This window comes from Mobula birostris, chromosome 10 (assembly GCF_030028105.1).
Source record: "Mobula birostris isolate sMobBir1 chromosome 10, sMobBir1.hap1, whole genome shotgun sequence".
NCBI lineage: Eukaryota > Metazoa > Chordata > Chondrichthyes > Myliobatiformes > Myliobatidae > Mobula > Mobula birostris.
The window spans coordinates 55,756,498-55,779,314 of NC_092379.1; the positions used below are offsets into that span (position 1 = coordinate 55,756,498).

The following is a 22,817-nucleotide window of genomic DNA, read 5'->3' on the forward strand; positions in this document are numbered from 1 at the left end:
GACCTAAGATAGGGAATGTTTTCTAGGATTAAATGTCAGGAATTGTGAAAAACTGAGTTTAAACATATTGGCTAAGGTGTATGTAAACTTCTGACTTCAACTGTACATGAAGGGAATCAAGGAATACGGAGTTAATTCAGGAAAGTAGCATAGAGATTAAAGATTAGAAATTAGTAACTGAATGACATGCTTCTGCCTCATCTTGCATTCTATGTTGAAGAAGGTCATGGAATGGTCAGGCTAGGGGCTCAAGCTGACAGAGTTACAGTAAGGATTCAATGTGGAAATGCATAATAATTGTAGAGAAATCTGCAAGGAAAAGGTAACAACAAATAAAAAGAACAGGAAGAGTCAATTTAGTACAATATTAGAAAATTTCTAATGCGGAAGAACATTTTATTTCTAATTTCCACAAAATAAGCAACTGTTGCAGAAAGTGCACTCCACTAGGGCTAAGGCATTAACTTACCTGTGGCTACTGTTGCAGAACTGAATAGCGACAACTTTATCCTAAATGAGAATGAGAGAACATTAAAAGATTCTGCTCCTTTCCACAATCCAATTCAGCTGTACATCATTCAGGAACAAAGTTCGACATAAAATTTAATACCAATCAGTCAGCTCTTATCCAAAATTTGTAGGAAGTGTGCCACTATTCCAAACATTTTAAAAGTCTGCAGTCCTAGTATTTTTAACCAATTACACAAACTTGCATACATTCCAATATTTGTCAAGTGGCAAAAATCACATATACAATACTATACAATATTTTGTTATGTACACACAACCCTGTAAAAGTATCAGCAGCAACAGAACAAGCCCAAAGTCAGGTTTGGCTGTTAACAATCACTATTTTATTAGTAACTACTTAATATAGCAACTTAAACCAGGTAAACCAAGAGTTAAGTGTTATGCATATATAGGTGTATAGATGAAGTTCCCAAACTCATTCGAGCTTAAGTGGTCAGAATTACAGTCTTACAATGGTCATGTAAGAAAGTTCAGTTCAGTGCATGGGGTTGTTGTTGTGAGAGAGATATTTGTAATCCAAGGCGAAATCCACAATAGGAGAAAATCAAGGACAGATTTCCCCCGCTATCCGAATTTAAGGAGTTCCTATGAAACCGTTCCTAAGCCGAAATAGCGTAAAGCAGGAGTCCCCAACCTTTTTTTGCACCGCGGACGGGTTTAATATTGACAATATTCTTGTGGGCCAGCCGACCCAGGGGCGGTGGGAGGGGGGGGGGTGGGGAGCTGGGTGTTAAACACGACCAGAATATAGGTGATAAGTCAACTATAAGTTACTTATAAGTGGCTAATACGCTCAATTTCGTTTCTAAAGGGGTTTATCTAACAAATTTAATATTGAACACAGCGCATATTTTCCTCGCATGAATGCAGTGATAAGTCAATTATAACAGTGGTCCCAAACCTCCGGGCCGCGAAGAATGCAGCAGTGGCCAGAACGCACCCAGCACGTCTTTAAGAAAAAAGCCGAAATAAACAAACTAATTAATTAGGTGCTACCTGGCACGTAAATGTCAGCCCAGATCAGAGGCGACGCAATCAGCAATGTCCAGTCTATTCCGCAATTTAGTTTTTGTTGCATTCATTGCACAAAACTCCACTTCGCAGAGATACGTTGGAAATGGAAGCAGCGTTTTCAGTGTTTTCGTGACTATCTCAGGATATTCAGCTTTGACTTTGATCCAGAATGCCGGCAGAGATGTTATGTCAAACATGCTTTTCAGCCTACCGTCATTTGCAAGCTCGAGGAGTTGATCTTTTTCCCGCGCTGACATGGATGATTCACCAGAAACATTCACAAATGGGTCACAGACCCACTCCTTTGCACCTCTTCAGTCATTTGCGTCTTGGGTCACTGATGACCTCGTGTGTGTTAAAGTTCAACAGTGGGCGTAACAGGGAATGAGGAAAGGTGCAGCTGACTCATATCGTTTCATATCGCCAAATCATATTGTTTCTTCGCGGCCCAGAAGCACATGCTTTGCGGCCCGGTGGTTGGGGACCACTGGCGTAAAGCGAAGAAGCAATTACCGTTAATTTATGTGGGAAAATTTTTTGAGTTCCCAGACCCAAAAAATAACCTACCAAATCATACCAAATAGCACATAAAACTTAAAATAACACTAACATATAGTAAAAGCAGGAATGGTATGATAAATACATAGCCTATATAAAGTAGAAATAATGTAGTTACAGTGTAGTTTAACTTATCAGAATCGAGAAGTTTGAACCAAAATCGATCTGTCAAAAAAAAAAAATCGGCACATACACGCATTCACACGCACATGCACATCATGCATGCTCAAGTACACACATTCACACGTCATGCATTCGCACACACCTGCCCGCGCAAGGCTTCATGGTCTTGGTAGTCTTTCTTGGGGTAAACACAAGTTGAAAGCGAGAGTCTTTTTTCGTAAAAGCGAAAATCCTCTTTCGGTTAACGAAAACAGGTACTAATGTAGGTCTTTCATAAAAGCGAAATGTCATAAGGAGAACGTTCAGAAAGCGGGGGACACCTGTAAACAGGTGCCGTTGGTCTTCCGTCATCAGCTCCGAATCCACACACGAAGTATCACAGACAGTGATCTTCACAGAATATCATTTCTCACAATACCACACCCGAATTCAGCTACGGGTCATCCCAAGGTGGTGGCCACAGGATACTCAAACCGAATCCACGTATGAATTATAACCAACAGTAGCTTATCACAAGGGGACCATCTTCAAGGGAAAACTACCACCAAGGCAAGGGTAGACACACCAGTAGTTTCCACACGGTTACCCCAATCACACAACGTGATAGCCACTAATCCAGTTCCACGACATACAAAATAACTCCTACAGTGATTTGCCACAGGGGTGCCTTCTTCAGAGCACTACCACACCCAGACAAGGGTAAACACACACGTGGTATTCACAAAGGTCTCCCCTAACCAGAACGCCCACCCATGTGGATCAAACTATGTGACAATCACACATTCGTAGTCCCTGGAATCAAACTCAGCCTTACGGGCTACTAGGACAGAGTCCAAACAATGACTCTTTGTCACTAGGTTTCTTCTGTTTCAAACCTTCCTCTCCCCTCCTCTCTGCAAACTTCAAGTTGCAGCAACTTGTGAGAGTCGTTTATCAATACTCAGGATCTATCTCAACTCACCCCTTTAAGCTACTGAAAGTTTAAACCCGCGACCCCACTCACTGGTGTCTTTCCATGATCGAACCTCTCTCGACTCTGAACTGTGTGTCTGTGTGAAAGTCAGTGTCCTTGCTTGAATCAAAACAAGCCGTGAACTTGTATAACCAATCGATTGTCCAGCAAATAACTCCACCTCTCTCACCATAGTAACAGAGCAATTCTGTAGTCAGCAGAAGTCAGCTGCTTTTCGTAATGCTGTATTCAGTCTCTCTCTCTCTCTCTCTCTCTCTCTCCCCCCTTTCCCCTTAAAGGCATAGTCCACAACGAATGAAACTTAAGATCCCATCACAATTTAAAGTTCCACAATCACAGCTGAATGCTTATTTTATTATTGCAGTTGATACGTGTAGATAGGAAAACTTCACTGAATTCAAAAAAACCATAAACATCAACCCTCCCTACCACAAATTAAAATGAAATCGAGAACTTAATGGAACACTTCTCTAACAATGTGACAACTAGAAGTAAAGAAAAACATTCTTGTTCCAGTAAGATTGTTTACAATACATTTGAAGGTACCCATCTCAAATGGTACTAAAGCTTTTTGTTGGGAATTAATTTCCAGTCTATGCAGAATACACAAGACTTATGGCAAGAAGTACTCTGCTTCAAAGTTAAATAAACTATTCATTCTGGCTTTACAATAAAACTGAATGCAGATGCTTGAAATAAAGTGTAAACAATAAGTAAATCGAGCCTTGGAAGAATCTTATGTAAAAGCAATCATCTTTGTTTACAGCTTCACAAGGAAGCTCACAGGTTAAATAAGCAACATTATTTCCAAAATAATATTTGAAAGGAATATGTTTGCAAAATTATGCAAAGTTTATGCAGTTTTTCAGTAAAGGAGAAACAATCTTAACACAACATTCTCGACCTGAAACGTCGACTGTACCGCTTCCTAGAGATGCTGCCTGGCCTGCTGCGTTCACCAGCAACTTTGATATCTGTTGCTTGAATTTCCAGCATCTGCAGAATTCCTCGTGTTAACAATTTTAACGGCAAGATTCCCTCAATCTTGGTAAAACAAAACTAACTTGACTTACAAACCTAACATCTGCAAATTGTGACATTAATGTTTAGCATCTTACCGTATGTGATGTCAGCTCAGAAATTTTCTCTGGTGAGCCAGAACCCAAGTAGTAAACCCTAATCACATGATCTGTACTCCCAGTTGCTATAAACATTCCTCCTATAAAGTAAAATTTAAAATAAATTTAAACAGAGCAGTGGTACTTAAAAATGAAGTAGATTCTTATTCAAATCCAGCAATGGATGTTGCTGTCAATAATGAGGAGGATAGGAAAAAGAGGAGAACAATGATAGTAGAATTTCATCCTAAAGAAGTGTGAAGTAATACTCTTTGGGAAGAGTAATAATAGTAGGATATGCAAAACGAGGCAGACCCCTTGCTGAGAAAGAAGAAAACCTGAGATTCAACCAATTTATGTGCAAGGCCAAAACAGAAAGGTCGGGTACAGACAGACTTGAGGCAACGTGGTCACAGAAACATAGAAAACCTACAACACAATTACAGGACCTTTGGCCCACAATGCTCTGCCGAACATGTACTTACTTTAAGAAATTACCTAGGGTTCCCCATAGCCTTCTATTTTTCTAAGCTCCATGTACCATATCAAATATAGCATATCGAAGTGACTAAACCTAATGCTCAGATAACTATTCAAGCACTGGAAAAGACTGAAAAGGTCATGGTGTTGGAGGCCCCAAGGCAACAAAAAATAGAAAATGCATGCCATTCTCCTGGAATTGCCGACTGCTTGCCATTTTAATTCTCCTTCCCATTCCCACACTTCCACTGCTGGGTTTGAGGTTAAGTGCAAACTAGAGAGATATAGAGGGATATAGTCTGTAATTCCATGGCATGAACAGTGAATTCTCCTGTTTCAGGTAAACGGCTCCCTCGGTTCCTTTTCTTCTTCCCCTGATATACTCAGTTCCTCCTGCACCCACATCAGACTCCCAAACCCTCAGCCCCATCACAATGTGTGTCTTTCCCCTCTGTTGCCCGTTCTATCTGCCCATCATCCACACACTCATTCCACAGGCTCCCCTCCCCCCCACCCCACTGTTCACATTTGCCCACCCAGCTTCCTTAATTGAATTCCATAAGACGATAAAATATAAGAGCAGAATTAGGCTATTTGACCTATCGAGTCTATGCCATTTCATCATGGCTGATCTATTTTTCCTCTCAGCCCCAATATCTTGCCTTCTCTCTGAATCCCTTGATGCACTGACCAATCAAGAATCTATCAACCTGCTTTAAATATAAATAAAGACTTGGCCTTCACAGCTATCTGTGGCAACGAATTCCACAGGTTCACTACTCTCTGGCTAAAGAAGTCCTTCAATTCCTCCTCATCTCCATTCTAAAAGGACACCCCGCTATTCTGAGGCTGTGTCCTCTGGTCTTAGACTCTCCCACCATAGGAAATGTCCTCTCCACATCCACTCCATCAAGGCCTTTCACCATGAAAGAGTTCAGAGGCCACCCCTCATTCTTCTGAATTCCAGTGAATACAGAGCCAGAGCATCAAGCACTCTTCATATGACAAGCCATTCAATCCTGGAATCATTTTCATGAACACTCTCCAGTTTCAACATATCCTTTGCGAGATTAGAGCCCTAAAACAGTTCATAGAGAGGCTTCACCAGTGCTTTACAAAGTTTCAACATTACATCCTTGTTTTTATATTCTAGTCCTCTTGAATTAAATGCTACAGTGCATTTGCCTTCCTCACCACAGACTCAACCTGCAAATTAACCTCTAGGGAATTCTATACAAGGACTCCCAAGTCCCTTTGTGCCTCGGTTTTTTGTATTTTCTCTTCATCGAGAAAATAGTCTACCCTTTCATTTCTTTAACCAAAGGACATGACAACACACTTCCCAACACTGTATTCCATCTGTCACTTCTTTGCCCATTCTCTAAATCTCCACAAGTCCTTCTGTAGCCTCTCTACTTCCAAAAAACTACTTGCTCCTCCACTTACCTTCATATCGTCTGTAAACATTGCAACAATTCCATCATCCAAATCATTAACATTAAATGCAAAAAGAATCAGTTCCAACAGGGACCCCTGTGGAACACCACTAGAGACTGGCAGTCCTTTATTTCCTTTCTTTGACTCCCATCAATCAGCCACTGCTCTTATCGATGCTAGAACCTTTCTTGTAATACCATGGGGCTTGTAGCTTGTTAAGCAGCCTCATGTGTGGCACCTTGTCAAAGGCCTTCTGAAAATGGAAATACACATCAATGGGTTCCCCTTTGTCTATCCTGCTTGTTATTTCTTCAAAGAACTCCCAACAGATTTGTCAGGCAAGATTTTCCCTTGAGGAAACCATACCCAGACAGAATATAAAGAGTTGCTCCTCCAACCTGAGTGTGGCCTCATCGCAACAGTCAAGGAGGTCAAGCACTGACACATCAGAATGGGAAGTGGAATTAAAATGGGCGGCCACTGGGAGATCCTGCTTTTTCTGGCAGATGGAGCGTAGGTGCTTAGTGAAGTGGTCTCCCAATCTACTTCAGGTCTCACCGATATACAGGAGCACCAGATATAGTAGATGACCCAACAAGCTCACAGGTGAGTGTCACCTCACCTGGAAGAATTGTTTGGGGCCTTGAATGGTAGTGAGGGAGGAGGCATAGGGGCAGGTGTAGCACTTGTTCCACTTGCAAGGATAAGTGTCATGTAGGTGATCAGTGGGGAAGGACGAATGGACAAGGGAGTTGCTTAAGGAGTGATCCCTGCAGAGGATGGGGTGAGAGCAGACTACACACTGCCACTGGAACCCCATCTCACCTTCCCCCACCACCACTTTGCAATTCCATGTCTCTCGGATCCCACTGTCAGTTCTTGGGTCCTCAGAGACTCCTCTTCCTCTCACCCGATCTTCCTGAACACCTCACCCACACCCCTCCCCCCGACACTACCAACCCATTCCTTCCTCTGATCTCAGCTCCCATCTATGCTGGGACTTCACCAGCCCTTCTGACTTTCCCCTCTCTGTGAGGCAGAACATTCTCTCTCAGTAAGGGCCTCACTTTTGTCCCCCTGTGCCCACACCTTAGTGGCGTCCACACCCACCATGACGCAGAGCTCTCCTTCTGCTGCCTCCATTTACGTGCCTACTTCTTTGGCAAGGAGTCTGCACCCCACACTGATGACACCTTCTCCCATCTTCAACCCTCCTCCTCTTCCTGGACTCCCCACTCTGGTCTTCAGCCTGCTCTGGATCTTTTCAATGCTAACTGCCGATAAGACATCAACCATCTCGACTTCACCACTCCTCTCTCCAAATCCAACCTCACTCCTTCCCAATGGTCGGCTCTCCACTCTCTCCACACTAATCCTCACCAGATAAGTGGGTTGCTGTGGTAGTCTGGCAGTCAGTCTTCGACTACTCTCAGATACCTCCTCTTACTTACCCCTAGAACTTGACACCACTAAGGAGCACCAGGCCATTGTCTCCTACACCATCACCAACCTTATTACCTCTGGTGATTTCCCAACCACGGCCACAAACCTCATATTTCCCTCACCCCACGCCTCCCATATATCCACAAACCTGCTTATCCAGTTAGACCCATTGTTTCTGCTTGTTCTTGCCCCACTGAACTTTCATCCACATACCTCAACTCAGTTTTATTCCTCCAGATTCAGTCCCTTCCTATCTACATCTGTGGCACTTCACAGTCTTTGGATCTTTTCAATTACTTCATTCCCTATTTTCACTAAGGATGTCCAGACCCTATACACACCATCCACCTTCAAAGATCCCTGTTTCTTTCTGGACACCACATCCAACCAGTTCCCCTCACCATCAATCACTCTCCTCCATCTGGCAGAACGCTCTCACTCTCAATAATTTATCCTTTGGCTCCTCCCACTTCCTTCAAACAAAAGGGGTAGCTATGGGCACTTGCATGGGTCCCAGCTATGCCTGCATTTTTGTCAGCTATGTGGAACAATCTATGTTCCAAACCTACAAACTCCCCAACTTTTCCTACACTACATCAATGACAGCATTGCTGCTGCTTGTTGCACCCATGCAGAACTTGTCGACTTCATCCCTGCCCTCAAATTTATCTGGTCAATTTCTGAAACATCACTCCCCTTCTTGATATCTCTGTCTCTGGAGAGAGCTTATCCAGTAACGTTCCTCAGGGGTCAGTATTGGGACCTCTACTTTTCACATGATTGCGATAATGGAATTGATGGCTTTGTGGCAAAGATTACGGATGATATGAAGATAGGTGATGGGGTAGGTAGTGCTGAGGAAGCAATGTGATTGCAGCAGGACTTAGACAAATTGGAAGAATGGGCAAGTAAAGTGGCAGATTGAATACAGTCACAAACAACAGGAATCCTGCAGATGCTGGAAATTCAAGCAACACACATCAAAGTTGCTGGTGAACGCAGCAGGCCAGGCAGCATCTCTAGGAAGAGGTACAGTTGACGTTTCAGGCCAAGACCCTTCGTCAGGACTAACTGAAGGAACAGTTGGTAAGAGATTTGAAAGTGGGGGGGGGGGGAGATCCAAAATGATAGGAGAAGACAGGAGGGGGAGGGATGGAGCCAAGAGCTGGACAGGTGATTGGTAAAGGGGATATGACAGGATCATGGGACAGGAGGCCTGGGGAGAAAGACGGGGGGGGGGGGGGGAACCCAGAGAGAGGATGGGCAAGGGATATAGTCAGAGGGACAGAGGGAGAAAAAGGAGAGTGAGAGAAAGAATGTGTGTATAAAAATATAAAAATAAATAACGGATGGGGTACGAGGGGGAGCTGAGGCATTAGCGGAAGTTAGAGAAGTCCATGTTCATGCCATCAGGTTGGAGGCTACCCAGATGGAATATAAGGTGCTGTTCCTCCAACCTGAGTGTGGCTTCATCTTTACAGTAGAGGAGGCCGTGGATAGACATATCAGAATGGGAATGGGATGTGGAATTAAAATGTGTGGCCACTGGGAGATCCTGCTTTCTCTGGCAGACAGAGTGTAAGTGTTCAGCAAAGCGGTCTCCCAGTCTGCGTCGGGTCTCGCCAACATATAAAAGGCCACATCGGGAGCACTGGATGCAGTATAACACCCCAGCCGACTCACAGGTGAAGTGTCGCCTCACCTGGAAGGACTGTCTGGGGCCCTGAATGGTGGTAAGGGAGGAAGTGTAAGGGCATGTGTAGCACTTGTTCCGCTTACAAGGATAAGTGCCAGGAGGGAGATCAGTGGGGAGGGATGGGGGGGGAAACGAATGGACAAGGGAGTCGCGTAGGGAGCGATCCCTGCGGAAAGCAGAGAGAAAGGGGGAGGGAAAGATGTGCTTAGTGGTTGGATCCCGTTGGAGGTGGTGGAAGTTACGGAGAATAATTTGGACCCGCAGGCTGGTGGGGTGGTAGGTGAGGACCAGGGGAACCCTATTCCTAGTGGGGTGGCGGGAGGATGGAGTGAGAGCAGATGTGGCGGGAGGATGGATGTGTAGATTGAATACAGTGTTGGGAAATGTATGATAATACATTTTGGTCAAAGGAACAATATTGCAGACTATTATCTAAATGGGGAGCAGGTTCAAACATCAGAGGTGCAGAGAGACTTAGGAGTCCTTGAGCAAGACTCCCAGAAGGTTAATTTACAGAAGAAGGCAAATACAATGTTGGCATTTATTTTAAGGTGAATAGGATAAAAAACAAGGAGATAATGCTGAGGCTTTATAAGACACTAGTCAGACCGCATTTAGAGTATTGTCAACAGTTTTGGGCCCCATATCTCAGAAAGGATGTGTTGTCATTGAGAGAGTCCAGAGGAGGTTCATGAGGATGATTCTGGGAATGAAGGGGTTAACATATGAGGAATTTGGCAGCTTTGGGCTTGTACTCACTAGAATTTAGAAGAATGCAGGGGAATCTCATTGAAAACTACCGAGTGTTGAAAGGACTGGTCGATGTGGAGAGGATGTTTCCTATGGTGGGGATACCCAGAACTAGAGGGCACAGTCTTAAAATTGAGGGGTGATTCTTTAGAACAGAGGTAAGGAGGAATTTTTATAGCCAGAGGATAGTAAATCTCTTGAATGCTCTGCCACAGACGGTGGTGGAGGCCAAGTCTGTGCATATATTTAAGCCAAAAGTTGATCGTTTCCTGATCAATCAGGGCATCAAGGGATATGGTGAGAAGGCAGTTGTATGGGATTGAGCAGAATCCAGGATCAGCCATGATGGAATGACGAAGCAGATTCGATGGGCTGTATGGCCTAATTCTGTTTCTATGTCTTATTGTCTTATAATCTTACTGATGTCTATTATAAACCCACTGACACTCAAGGCTACCTGAACGATAAATACCTCTTCCCACCCTGTTACTTGTAAAAATGCCATCCTCTTCTTTCAATACTTCCGACTCCATTGCATACCTGCTCTCAGGATGAGGCTTTTCATTCTGGAATGAAGGAGATGTCTTCCTTCTTCAAAGAAAGGAACTTCCCTTCCTCCACTGCCCTCAACCGCATCTCTTCCATTTCACGCACATCTGCCCTCACCCCATTCTCCCGCACCCCACCAGGGATAGGATTCCTCTTATCCTAACCTACCTCACCAGCCTCCACATCCAGCACATAATTCTCCGAAACATCTGCCATCTTCAAAAGGGTCCCACCACCAAGCACATCTTTCCCTCCCCCAACTTTCTGCTTTCTGCAGGGATCACTCCCAATGCAACTCCCTTGTCCATTCATCCCTCCCTACTGATCTCCCTCTTGGCACATCCCTGCAAGCAGAACAAGCGCTACACCTGCCCCTACACCTCCTCCCTCACCACCATTCAGGGCCCCAAACACTCCTTCCAGGTGAAGTAACATTTCACCTGTGAGTCTTTTGGGGTCCTGGTGTGAATTAGATCGTAGGTGGCATTAATGGACACAGGAAATGAGCAAAACTAGGATTAGGCTGTAGGATAGTGTGAAGTGCAAAAGGAGATTGGGATTGAACTAGCTGGAAGCAGATACCATCAAAACATTTCAAAAGTACATTCACTTGCATCAGCATACAGAAACTACGGACCCAGTGCTGGTCAATGTAGATAAGTATTTGATGGTTGGTATTTACATGGGAAATACCTGTTTCATAACTGCATGACTCTAAAGTTCACATTAATGTAAAATGTGCCACACTGTCTTCAATTAAAAAGTGGATACTATATTTCTTGGCTTCTGATCATTCTCAGTGAAGTCATGGTGACCCTTGTTTCTTGGAGCTTATTAACGCTGCTGTTAATTTGGTCAAATGAGTCCTCATCCATGTTTCAAGTCCTCTGAGGATCTAACCTGGTCCTAACACATCGATGCAGCTACAAAGAAGACACGACAGCCACTATACTTCATCAGGAGCTTGAAGAGTTTTGGTATGTCAACAAATTCGCTCAAAAACTTCTAGATATGTACTATGAAGAGCATTCTGACAGGCTGCATCACTGTCTGGTGTGTGTGTGTGTGGGGGGGGGGGAACTACTGCACAGGACCAAAAGAAGCTGCAGAGGGTTATAAATTTAGTCAGTTCTATCTTGGGTACTAACCTACAAAGTACCCAGGACATCTTCAAGGGACAGTGTCTCAGAAAGGCAGCGTCCATTATTAAGGACCTCCATCACCCAGGACACGCCCTTTTCTCACTGTTACCATCAGGTAGGAGATACAGAAGCCTGAAGGCACACACTCAGCAATTCAGGAACAACTTCCTCCCCCCTGCAATCCGATTCCTAAATGGACATTGAAGCCCTGGACACTACCTTACTTTTTTTTTAAAATATATAGTATTTCTGTTTCTTTGCACGATTTTTAATCTATTCAATATACGTATACTGTATAAAGTATACTGAATAAGATGGCAAAAGAAATTCTGGAGGACTAAATATGATCTCTTTGGAAGGGGTACTCAAAAAGATATTTTGCTCTGTGAAGAAAAGCTTACCAGAACTGAAAGAGGAGCAGGAGATCTGACTTGCTGGTCTGGATCTATCAGTAAATTTCATTGGAAGATTACTGTAAAATAGAAACATTTATTTCAATAAAAAACAATGTAACGCTCAGGGCTATCAGCTCGTGTTTATCTAGGGGAAACCCTGTCCACCCGCCAAACCGAGTCTCACATTTGCGTAGTTTATATGTAATGCACCCTGATTCAAACTCACACATCAAATATCAGACAGCACACAATGTACCAGTTACAGATTACACTTTATAGATCTTACTGGAACTATGTAATTAATAGAGATACAATATAAAAGCAAAGTAAAAGGCGCCAAACTTATCAGAGTTCAATCACTTCGTGCACAACTGTTGGAGCTCAATTAACGGGGTCTTCTTTCCACCATGCGATCTCCTCCAACCCCCGCCACCTGGAACCGACCATGGTAGTCAACCAGAGCGCGTCCAGCACGGCCTTCCTCTTCAGTTCTCCTCCCGAAAAACCCGCCAAACCACACAGTTCCCAGCCATATGAGACAGAATATCACCCACAAAAAGAATAACGTGGACACCCATTCGTTCATTCCCTCCCTTATCAATAATATAACCCAAACAAGCAGGGAGAGAGAGAACTCCTTACATCGCAGTTATTATAACAGAAAAGCCATTTTATATAACATACAAAGAAGCCATTTTAGACACCTCAGCAACCAACGTAACCAAGACCCAGTTACAAGAATAGAAAATTAAATTCCTAATAATTCCAAAGTATTAATCTCTAATTTTTCCAGATGCATACTGTATCATGTCTCCAACTGCCATTTCTGGAGAATATAAAAGATTTATTTAATGGGGAGCAGCCACTTCTTTCTACCATATTCCTGACCAACATTTCTCCCTCATTCCACTTGATTTTATAAAATTGGCAGATGTATACTAACTTTATAACTAACTCAAAACAAATAGTTAATTGAATGCAAAGCTGAGTGTCTAAGATACAATGGCTACTATGCTCAGATATAGTTCAGTGCTTTTATTCCAAGCAAAGTCAACACCAAACTCCAGGCACTGGATCCTTGACTTCCTGACCAAAGATGCATGATCATCACTAAGGGTAGGCAGTAATACCGCTACCATGATTATTCTGAACACTGGTGTTCCACAAGTTTGTATCCTCAGTCCCCAAATCTATTCCCTGTACACTCATGATGTACCGCGGAGGAGGAGAAGATGGCGACGCGACGCAGCGCACACAGCCTCTCCGGTGAATGATATCTGTAATCTGTCAAGTAGGGTACCGTGCACAATTCTGATTTGATGGAGACAGACGTGAGAGTACAGAGGAACATCTGGAGAAACTCCTGAAATGCCCGCTTCGCTGCCGCTGCTACTGTGTGGTAACTGGAATCTCCAGAGCAGAAGGCCCCGAATTCTCGGCTTTGCTTGTTTCGGCAGCCAGGGCTAGGTCGAAGGCACTCGGTAGAGGATGGCGCTCGGGAGGCTGTATCGAAGGGGCTGGTCGGAAGCTCAAAGTTTTTAGATGGACAGACTCAGTGTCGGCTATAGTCGGCTGCATCCAATGCATCGGCAGTTGTCGGTGTCTGGAGGTTTATGGCAGGGAGTTTCTCCCTTTTGCCGCCTGCTATCGGGGACTCGGGAGTCGATCGGGACTTGAGACGTTTTTTTTTACCGTGCCCATGGTCTGTTCTTTGTCAAATTATGGTATTGCTTTGCACTGCTGTAACTATATGTTATAATTATGTGGTTCTGTCAGTGTTAGTCTTTGGTTTGTCCTGTTTTTCTGTGATATCACTCTGGAGGAAAATTATATCATTTTTTTATGCATGTATGCATTTCTAAATGACAATAAAAGAGGACTGAGTGTTCTCATAATCTAATCATGAGTGCATGGCCAAATTCTGCATAAACTCCATCTCTAAGCTTGTAGTGGGGCACATCTCAAATAACAATGATTCAAAGTACAGAAAGTAGATAGAAAGCTTAGTGACATGGTGTCATGACAACCTTTCCCTCAATTTCAACAAAGCAAAAGAGCTGGTCATTGACTTCAGAATGAGGCATATGCTCTTGTGTACATCAGGTGTCGAAGTTGAGTGTCGAGCGTTTTAACTTCCTATGTGTGAGCATCACCAATACTGTCCTGCTTCAATCACATTGATGTCACAGCCAAGAAAGTTCACCACTCACTTCCTCGGTCTCTACTTCCTCGGCAGGCTAAAGAAATTTGGCAAGTCCCCATTGATCATTTTTTTTTAAATTGTACAGTACGTTACAGGCCCTTCGGCCCACAATGTTGTGCCGACCCTCAAACCCTGCCTCCCATATAAGCCCCGACCTTAAATTCCTCCATATACCTGTCTAGTAGTCTCTTAAACTTCACTGGTGCATCTGCCTCCACCACTGACTCAGGCAGTGCATTCCACGCACCAACCACTCTCCGAGTAAAAAACCTTCCTCTAAAATCCCCCTTGAACGTCCCACCCCTTACCTTAAAGCCATGTCCTCTTGTATTGAGCAGTGGTGCCCTGGGGAAGAGGCACTGGCTATCCACTCTATCTATTCCTCTTATTATCTTGTACACCTCTATCATGTCTCCTCTCATCCTCCTTCTCTCCAAAGAGTAAAGCCCTAGCTCCCTTAATCTCTGATCATAATGCATTCTCTAAACCAGGCAGCATCGTGGTAAATCCCCTCTGTACCCTTTCCAGTGCTTCCACATCCTTACTATAGTGAGGCGCACAGAACTGGACACAGTACACCAAGTGTGGCCTAACCAGAATTTTATCGAGCTGCATCATTACATCACCACTCTTAAACTCTATCCCTCGACTTATGAAAGCTAACACCCCATAAGCTTTCTTAACTACCCTATCTACCTGTGAGGCAACTTTCAGGGATCTGTGGACATGTACCCCAAATCCCTCTGCTCCTCCACACTACCAAGTATCCTGCCATTTACTTTGTACTCTGCCTTGGAGTTTGTCCTTCCAAAGTGTACCACCTCACACTTCTCCGGGTTGAACTCCATCTGCCACTTCTCAGCCCACTTCTGCATCCTATCAATGTCCCTCTGCAATCTTCGACAATCCTCTACACTATCTACAACACCACCAACCTTTGTGTCATCTGCAAACTTGCTAACCCACCCTTCTACCCCCACATCCAGGCCGTTAATAAAAATCACAAAAAGTAGAGGTCCCAGAAGAGATCCTTGCGGGACACCACTAGTCACAATCCTCCAATCTGAATGTACTTCCTCCACCACGACCCTCTGCCTTCGGCAGGCAAGCCAATTCTGAATCCACCTGGCCAAACTTCCCTGGATCCCATGCCTCCTGACTCTTACCATATGATTTTTTACCAATACACCATAAAAGCATTCTGTCTGGGAGCATAAAGGTTTGGTATGGCAACTGTTCTGCACATGACTACAAAACAACTTGCAGAGTCGTGGACACAGCTCAGCATATCACAGGAACCAGCCTCCCCTCTAAGGACCCTGTCGATACTCCCTGCTGCCTCAGTAAAGCAGCCAACATGATCAAAGACCCTACCCACACAAGACATTTTCCCTTCTCTCACTAGGAGGAAGATCCAAAACTCTGAAAGTACATGTCACCAGGCTCAAGGACAGCTCTATCCCACTGTTATCAGACTCTTGAACAGACCTCTTGTACGCTTTGTTAATGTGAACCGTGGCTCTCAGTCTACCTCATTATGATGTTGCACTTCATCATTTACCTGCACTGCAATTTTCCAGCAGATTTTAAACTTTATTCTGATTATTTTACCTTATTCTAGCTCAATGCACTGTATAATGATTTGATCTGTAGAAACATTATGCAAAACAAATATCTCACTGCATCTTGGTAAATGTGACAACAATAAGCCAATACCAATATAGCAATGTCCTGCAATGAAAAATTAATTAAATACTGAGTGTCAGGAAAACAGTATCGCTCAAATTGGGGAAGATCACTTTACTGTTAACATCTACCACTTATGACAGTATGTTATTTTAACAAGTGTTTTTACTGTCAACTCTGCTAAGAATTGCATAGAGATTATATGAATTAATCATATCTCTTCACCAAAATCATTACTAAATTCCTAAAAGTTGGAAACGAAAGTCGAGGTTCACAACCACAAAGCAGAACTGAACATTTTTCAAATCACTTACTTAAATTTCATATTCTCTTTATTCCATTGCCAAAAGCAGATAGTCCCATCAGCACCAGTAGACGTCAAGTACTGTGTTTTTCCCCTGGTGTTAGGGCAAAACTGAAGACAGAAAATGGAATCAATACATAGAAATGTACAAACTAGATTTAAGATTACTTTGATCTTTAAAGGTTACTTCTAAAATTGACAGGACTGAATTTCAGTAGTTGCAAATGTCTCTTCGGACAGGCATTGGCAGTTCAGTCAGATATAGCTCACACTCATTCCTTTTTCTACCTTCTGTCACATTAGGAATGCACTTTGCACCATCACAACCCTCCCCCAGTCAGCACTGAAGTTGTCAACCCTTTACCCGGTGACTAGTTTACCTGGACTCTGAACCTGTCTAGGGATACCTGCTGCTGAAGCATTATTTATGGCTTTGCTATCTCTTGACAAGTTTCCTTTATGCATCTTCTCCTTAAAGTAATCCAAAACTCTTCTGTTCACACATAATCACTGCATTTGCTGACTTTCATTGCCTTATAGTTATGCATCCAGTTTAAATTCCTGACTATTTTATTTTAAAATCCCTCATTCCTACTTCAATCAGCTAATAAAGATTAGCCAAGTGCTGGTCCATTCCAGAATGAGACGGGGTTATTAATAATGGGAAATAAGAAAATAGCAGACAATGAATAAAAAACACTGAAGGCATCCGAATAATCATAGATGGAAAAGAAAGAACTTAAAGCAGTCACTGTACGAAGTACAAAGCAAAATATTACGACCGCAAGTCTCCTAGACCAAACGGCTAGCATTCTGCATGTTAAAAGAAATGCCTGGAGAAATAATGGGTGCATAATGCAGTTCTGCAAAATTCCCTTGACTCTAGATAAGTCACCAGAACTGGATGAGATATACCCTAGTCAACTGCGGAAAGCAAGGGAGGAGACAATGATCTTTGCATCACTATTAGGGACAGAAGTACCAGAGAATAGGAAGGTTGCAAACATCGTTCCCTTATTCAAAAAAGGGAGTAGAAATAGCCAGGAAATTATAGACCAGTGAGCCTTACTTCAGTGGTGGGCAAATTGTTGAAGATCCTGAGAGGCTGAATTTCTGAGCATTTGGAGAGACATAATCTGATTAGGGATAATCAGCACGGCTTTGTCAAGGGCACGTTATGCCTTACAAATCTGACTGAATTCTCTGAGGATGTAACACAACACATTGATGTAGGTAGATCAGTGGATGAAATGTATATGGATTTCACAAAGGCATTTGATAAGGTTCCCCATGTGAGGCTCATTCAGAAAGTAATGAGGTATGGGATCCAAGGAGACCTTGCTTTGTGGATCCAGAACTGGCTTGACCACAGAAAGGGTGGTTGTGGATAGTTTGTATTCTGCATGGAGATCGGTGACCAGTGGTGTTCCGTCTGTTCTGCGACCCCTCCCCTTTGTGATTTTTATAAATAACTTGGATGAGGAAGTAGAAGGGTGTGTTAGTAAGTTTGCTGATGACACAGAAGTTCGGGGTGTTGTGGATAGTGTGAAGGGGTTGTCAGAGATTACAGCATGACATCGAAAGGATGCAGAACTGGGCTGAGAAGTGGCAGTTGGAGCTCAACCCAGATACGGGTGAAATGGTTCATTTCAGTAGGTCAAATGTGAGGACACTGCCAGCAAAGGCAGTAGAGGCGGATACAATAGAATCTTTTAGGAGACTCTTAGATAGCTACATGATAGATGAACTTCATGAGTACTTTGCATCAGTCTTCACTGCAGAAGACACTAGCAGTGTGCCAGAGGTCCACGAGTGTCAGGGAGCAAGGAGTGCATGCCATTGCTATTACAAAGAAAAAAATCTTAGGCAAACTGAAAGGTCTTAAGGCGGATAAGCCGCCTGGAACAGATAGACTATATCCCAGAATCCTGAGAGGTTGCTGAAGAGATAACAAATGCATTGGTAATGATCTTTCAAGAATCACTTGATTCTGGAATGATCCCAGTGGACTGGAAGATTGCATATGTCACTCCACTCTAAGAAGGAAAGTTAATCACAGGCCAGTTAGCCTAACCTCAGTGTTTTGGAAAGTGCTGGAGTCTATTACTAAGGATGAGGTTTCAGGCACTTGCAGACTAATGTTAAAATAAATCAAAGTCAGCATGGTTTCTGTAAAGGGAAATCTTTCCAGACAAATCTGTTAAGAGTTCTTCAAGGAAGTAACAAGCAGGGTGGACAAAGGAGAGGCAGTGGATTCATTTACTTGGATTTTCAAAAGGCACTTGATAAGGTGCCACACATGAAGCTGCTTAACAAGATAAACTCTTTTCGCATTACAGGAAAGATACTGGCATGGATAGCGAAATGGCTGACAGGTAGGAGGCAGAAAGTGAGAATAAGAGGGGCCTTTTTGATTGGCTGCCACTGACTAGTTACGTTCCTCAGGGGTCAGTATTGGGACAACTGCTTTTCACATTGTTTGTCAATGATTTGGATAATGGAATTGATGGCTTTGTGGCAAACTTTGTGGATGATATGAAAGCAAGTGCAGGGGTAGGTAGTGCTGAGGAAGCAATGCGATTGCAGCAGGACTTAGACAAATTGGAAGAATGGACAAATTAAGTGGCAGATGGAATACAGTGTTGGGAAATGTATGATAATGCATTTTGGTAAAAGGAACAAAAATGCAGACTATTATCTAAATGTGGAGAAGCTTCAAAGATTAGAGCTGCAGAAGGAATTAGTCCTTGTGCAAGACTCCCAGAAGGTTAATTCACAGGTTAAGTCTGTTATAAAGAAAGCAAATGCAATGTTGGCATTTATTTCAAGGGGATTAGAATATGAAAGCAAGGAGATAATACTGAGACTTTACAAGACACTAGTCAGGCCACACTGGGAGTACTGTCAACAGTTTTGGGCTCCATATCTCAGAAACGATGTGTTGTCATTGGAGAGAGTCCAGAGGAGATTCATGAGGATCATTCTGGGAATGAAGGGGTAAACATAAGAGGAGCATTTGGCAGCTTGGGCCTGTACTCACTGGAATTAGAAAAATGCCTGGGGATTTCATTAAGATCTACAGAATGCTCAAACGACCAGATAGGGTGGATGTGGAGAGGATGTTTCCTATGATTGAGGTATCCAGAACTAGAGGGCACAGCCTCAAAATTAAGAGGCGACCTTTTAGAACAGAGATAAGGGGGATTTTTTTTTGCCAGAGAATAGTGAATCTGTGGAATGCTCTGCCACAGACTGTGGTGGAGGCCAACCCTGTGGATATATTTAAGGCAGAAGTTGATAATTTCCTGAATAGTCAGGGCATCAAAAGTACATGGCGAGATGACACATGTATGGGGTTGAGTGGGATCCAGGATCAGCCATGATGGAATGGCGAAGCAGACTCGATGGGCTGAATGGCCTAATTCTGCTCCTATGTCTTTCAGTCTCACTGTCAAGTAGATTCTTCATACGAGACATTATGGATAAACCCTACAGGCATCTTAACAGTTAGCCGGAGACAGAAAAGCAGTTATACAGACAAATCACAAAGATGCGGGAATAATAAGGAATTTCAACTTCCCCAATATTAACTGGCATTAATCTAATGTGAAAAGCTTAGAACGGGTGGAATAGGAGAGTTTTTAAGGCCAATATTTTGACAGGGCTATCACTGTGCGAGATACCACCGACGCTGCATGGGATCGTTCGATGTGGAAAGCTATGATCGCCCAAGCGTGTAATGCGCAAGGCACATGAAGATTATTTTGATAGTGTGGAACAGGTCCTAATCTTACAAAAATTTCCTAGAAAAGCACTTGGAGTCATTGGGAGAACATTTTGAGATAGTGAACATAACTCTAAATTACTGAGAAGCCATAGAAAGGAATGTTCAGTAGTTAAGCTTCTAAACTTGCCAAAGGCCAGTTTTAAATATCATAAAAACCCAGGCAAAAGTCAGCTAGGAGCAGCTACTTGGAAGTACACCAACATTATTTAAAATGAATGAATGATAGCCTTTGCCCAACGTGAAAGTTATGAACCGCAAAGTGGACGGATAAAGAGAACATATCTGGCAGTACAGGAAACAGAAAATGGAAAGACCTTTCATGTGTGCAGAAATGAGAAAGGGCGCTTTCACTGCTATTTTGTGCTCTTGATTTTTTAAAAACATATGTTGAAGGTGTAAGTGAGGTCTTAAGTGAATACACTAAGAAATTGGAGAAATGGAGATCTGGTCAGTTTGTCATTAAGGAAAAACAACACACACAAAATGCTGGAAGAGCTCAGCAGGAGAAGCATCTATAGAAATTAATAAACAGTCGTTGTTTCTGGCCAAGGTGCTTCATTGGAAAGGAAAGGGGAAACATCCAAAATAAGGGGTTGAGGGGAGGGGTAGGAGTGCAAGCTAGAAGGTGATGTGAAGTCAGGTGGGTGGGGGAGGGAGGTGAAGTAAGAAGCTGGGAGGTGATAAGTGTAAAAGGTAAAGGGCCGGAGAAGAATGAACGTGATAGGAGAGTGAACCACAGGAGAAAGGGAAGGAAGACGGAGAAGTGATTGGCATGTGAGTAGAAGAGGCAAGTGGGGGCCAGAGGGACAGATTGGGAATTGAAGAGGGAAGAGGGAGGGAGAAGAATTACTGAAACTTGGGGAAACGTATTCAGTTTGGTGACTACCCAGACGGAGCTCCTCCAACCTGAGAGGCACCTCATTGTGCAGTGGACCTACACATCAGGATGGGAATGGGTACTGGAATTAAAATGGTTGACCAACAGGAAACCCAAAAGAAACATGTATTGGCCATCTTAGTGAGCTTAAAGATGATTAAATTCCCAGGGTCTAATGAGATGCATCCCCAGATGGCAAGGAAAATGCAGAGGCCCTGTCAGAAATTGTTCAATCTTTGTGCCTATAATTGAGAATAAAGAACAGCAAATGTAGTAACTTAATTAAAAAAATAAGGTTCATTATAGGGAATTCAGTTTAATGTCATTTGGTAGGAGGTTATTGAGGGAAAAAAACAAAACCCAAGGGACAAGAAAAGCGCACATTGAAAAAGGCTGGGATTCATCAAAAGAAGTCATCATAATTTAAGGACAGATCCTATCTGGTCAATCTGATTGACTTTTCTAAAGTGTTGATAAGGGCAGTGTGGCTAATGTCAGAATTGGGTATAATATCACTGGCATATGCTGTGAAATTAGTTTTGCAGGAACAGTACATTGCAATATACAAAAAAGCTATAAATTACAATAAGTATATATAAAAAATGAAAATTTAACTGAATAAGTAGTGTAAAAAGAGAGAAAAAAATAATACTGAGGAACTGCTCATTGACCACTCAGCAATCTGATGGCAGAGGGGAAGAAGCAGTTCCTGAGACATTGAATGTGCGTCTTCCGGCTCCTGTACCTCCTCCTCGATGGTGGCAATGAGAAGAGGGAATGTTCTGCGTGATGGAGTTCCTTAGTGATGGATGCCACCTTCCTGAGGCATCACCTTTTAAAGGTGTCCTCAATACTGTGGAAGCTAGTGTCCAAGATAAAACTGCTTGAGGTTACAACTTTCTGCAGCTTTTTCCTGATCCTATGCAGCGGTCCCTCCACACCAGAAGGTGATGCAAACAGTTGGACAGTTATCCATGGAAACTCTGTCGAAATTTGCGAGCGCCTTTGGTGACACACCAACTCTCCTCAAACTTCTGAAATATAGCTGCTGTCATGATTTTTTGTGAATGCTTTAATATGTTGGGCCCAAGATAGATCCTCGGAGATGTTGACACCCAGGAACTTGAAACTGCTTACCCTCTTCATTTCTGAACCCTCTATGAGAACTGATGTTTATTCCCCTTGACTTCCCCCTCCTGAAGTCCACTATCAATGGCATTTAATCTGTGCCTAGCCACACAATTGTGGCTGTAGAGAGTACAGCAAAGGGCTAAGCACACATCCTTGGGGTGCCAGTGGGTTTTGTCAGCGAGAAGTTACTTCTGATATGCAGAGACTGTGGTCTACCAGTGAGGAAGTCAAAGATCCAGTTGCAGAGAGAGGTATAGACCCAGTTTTTGGAGCTTGTTGATTAGAACTGAGGATATGATTGTATTGAACACTGAGCTGTATCAAAAAAATACAGCAGCCTGACATAAGTATTGCTATTATCCTGGTGATCCAAGGCTGACTGGAGAACCAATGCGATTGCATCCACTGTAGACTTATTGCAGCTATTGGCAAATTGTAGTGGGTCCAGGTCCTTGCTTAGGCAGGAGTTAATTCTAGCCATGACCGACATCTCAAAGCACTTCATCACAGTAGAGGTGAGGGTCATTGAGGCAGCAATTTATAGCGAGAGGATTTGAGTACAGGAGCAGGGAGGTACTACTGCAGTTGTACAAGGCCTTGGTGAGACCACACCTGGAGTA

At 43.2% G+C, this 22,817-nt stretch overlaps 1 protein-coding gene across 20 annotated transcripts in view; it reads right to left on the reverse strand.

Annotated features, from left to right (window-relative positions):
• Window positions 1–22,817, reverse strand: part of brwd3 (bromodomain and WD repeat domain containing 3) — a 302,860-nt gene that overhangs the window by 247,978 nt on the left and 32,065 nt on the right. For all 20 annotated transcript variants that reach the window (XR_011887509.1, XR_011887508.1, XM_072270315.1 and 17 more), the window contains exons 9-12: window positions 16,413–16,513; window positions 12,216–12,286; window positions 4,318–4,418; window positions 470–510 (exon numbers count right to left, since the gene is read on the reverse strand). Coding sequence is in view for 18 of the 20 variants with exons in the window: in XM_072270315.1 (XP_072126416.1) it covers window positions 470–510; window positions 4,318–4,418; window positions 12,216–12,286; window positions 16,413–16,513 (314 nt within the window). In the remaining 2 variants the exon portion in view is untranslated. The remainder of the gene's footprint in view (window positions 1–469; window positions 511–4,317; window positions 4,419–12,215; window positions 12,287–16,412; window positions 16,514–22,817) is intronic.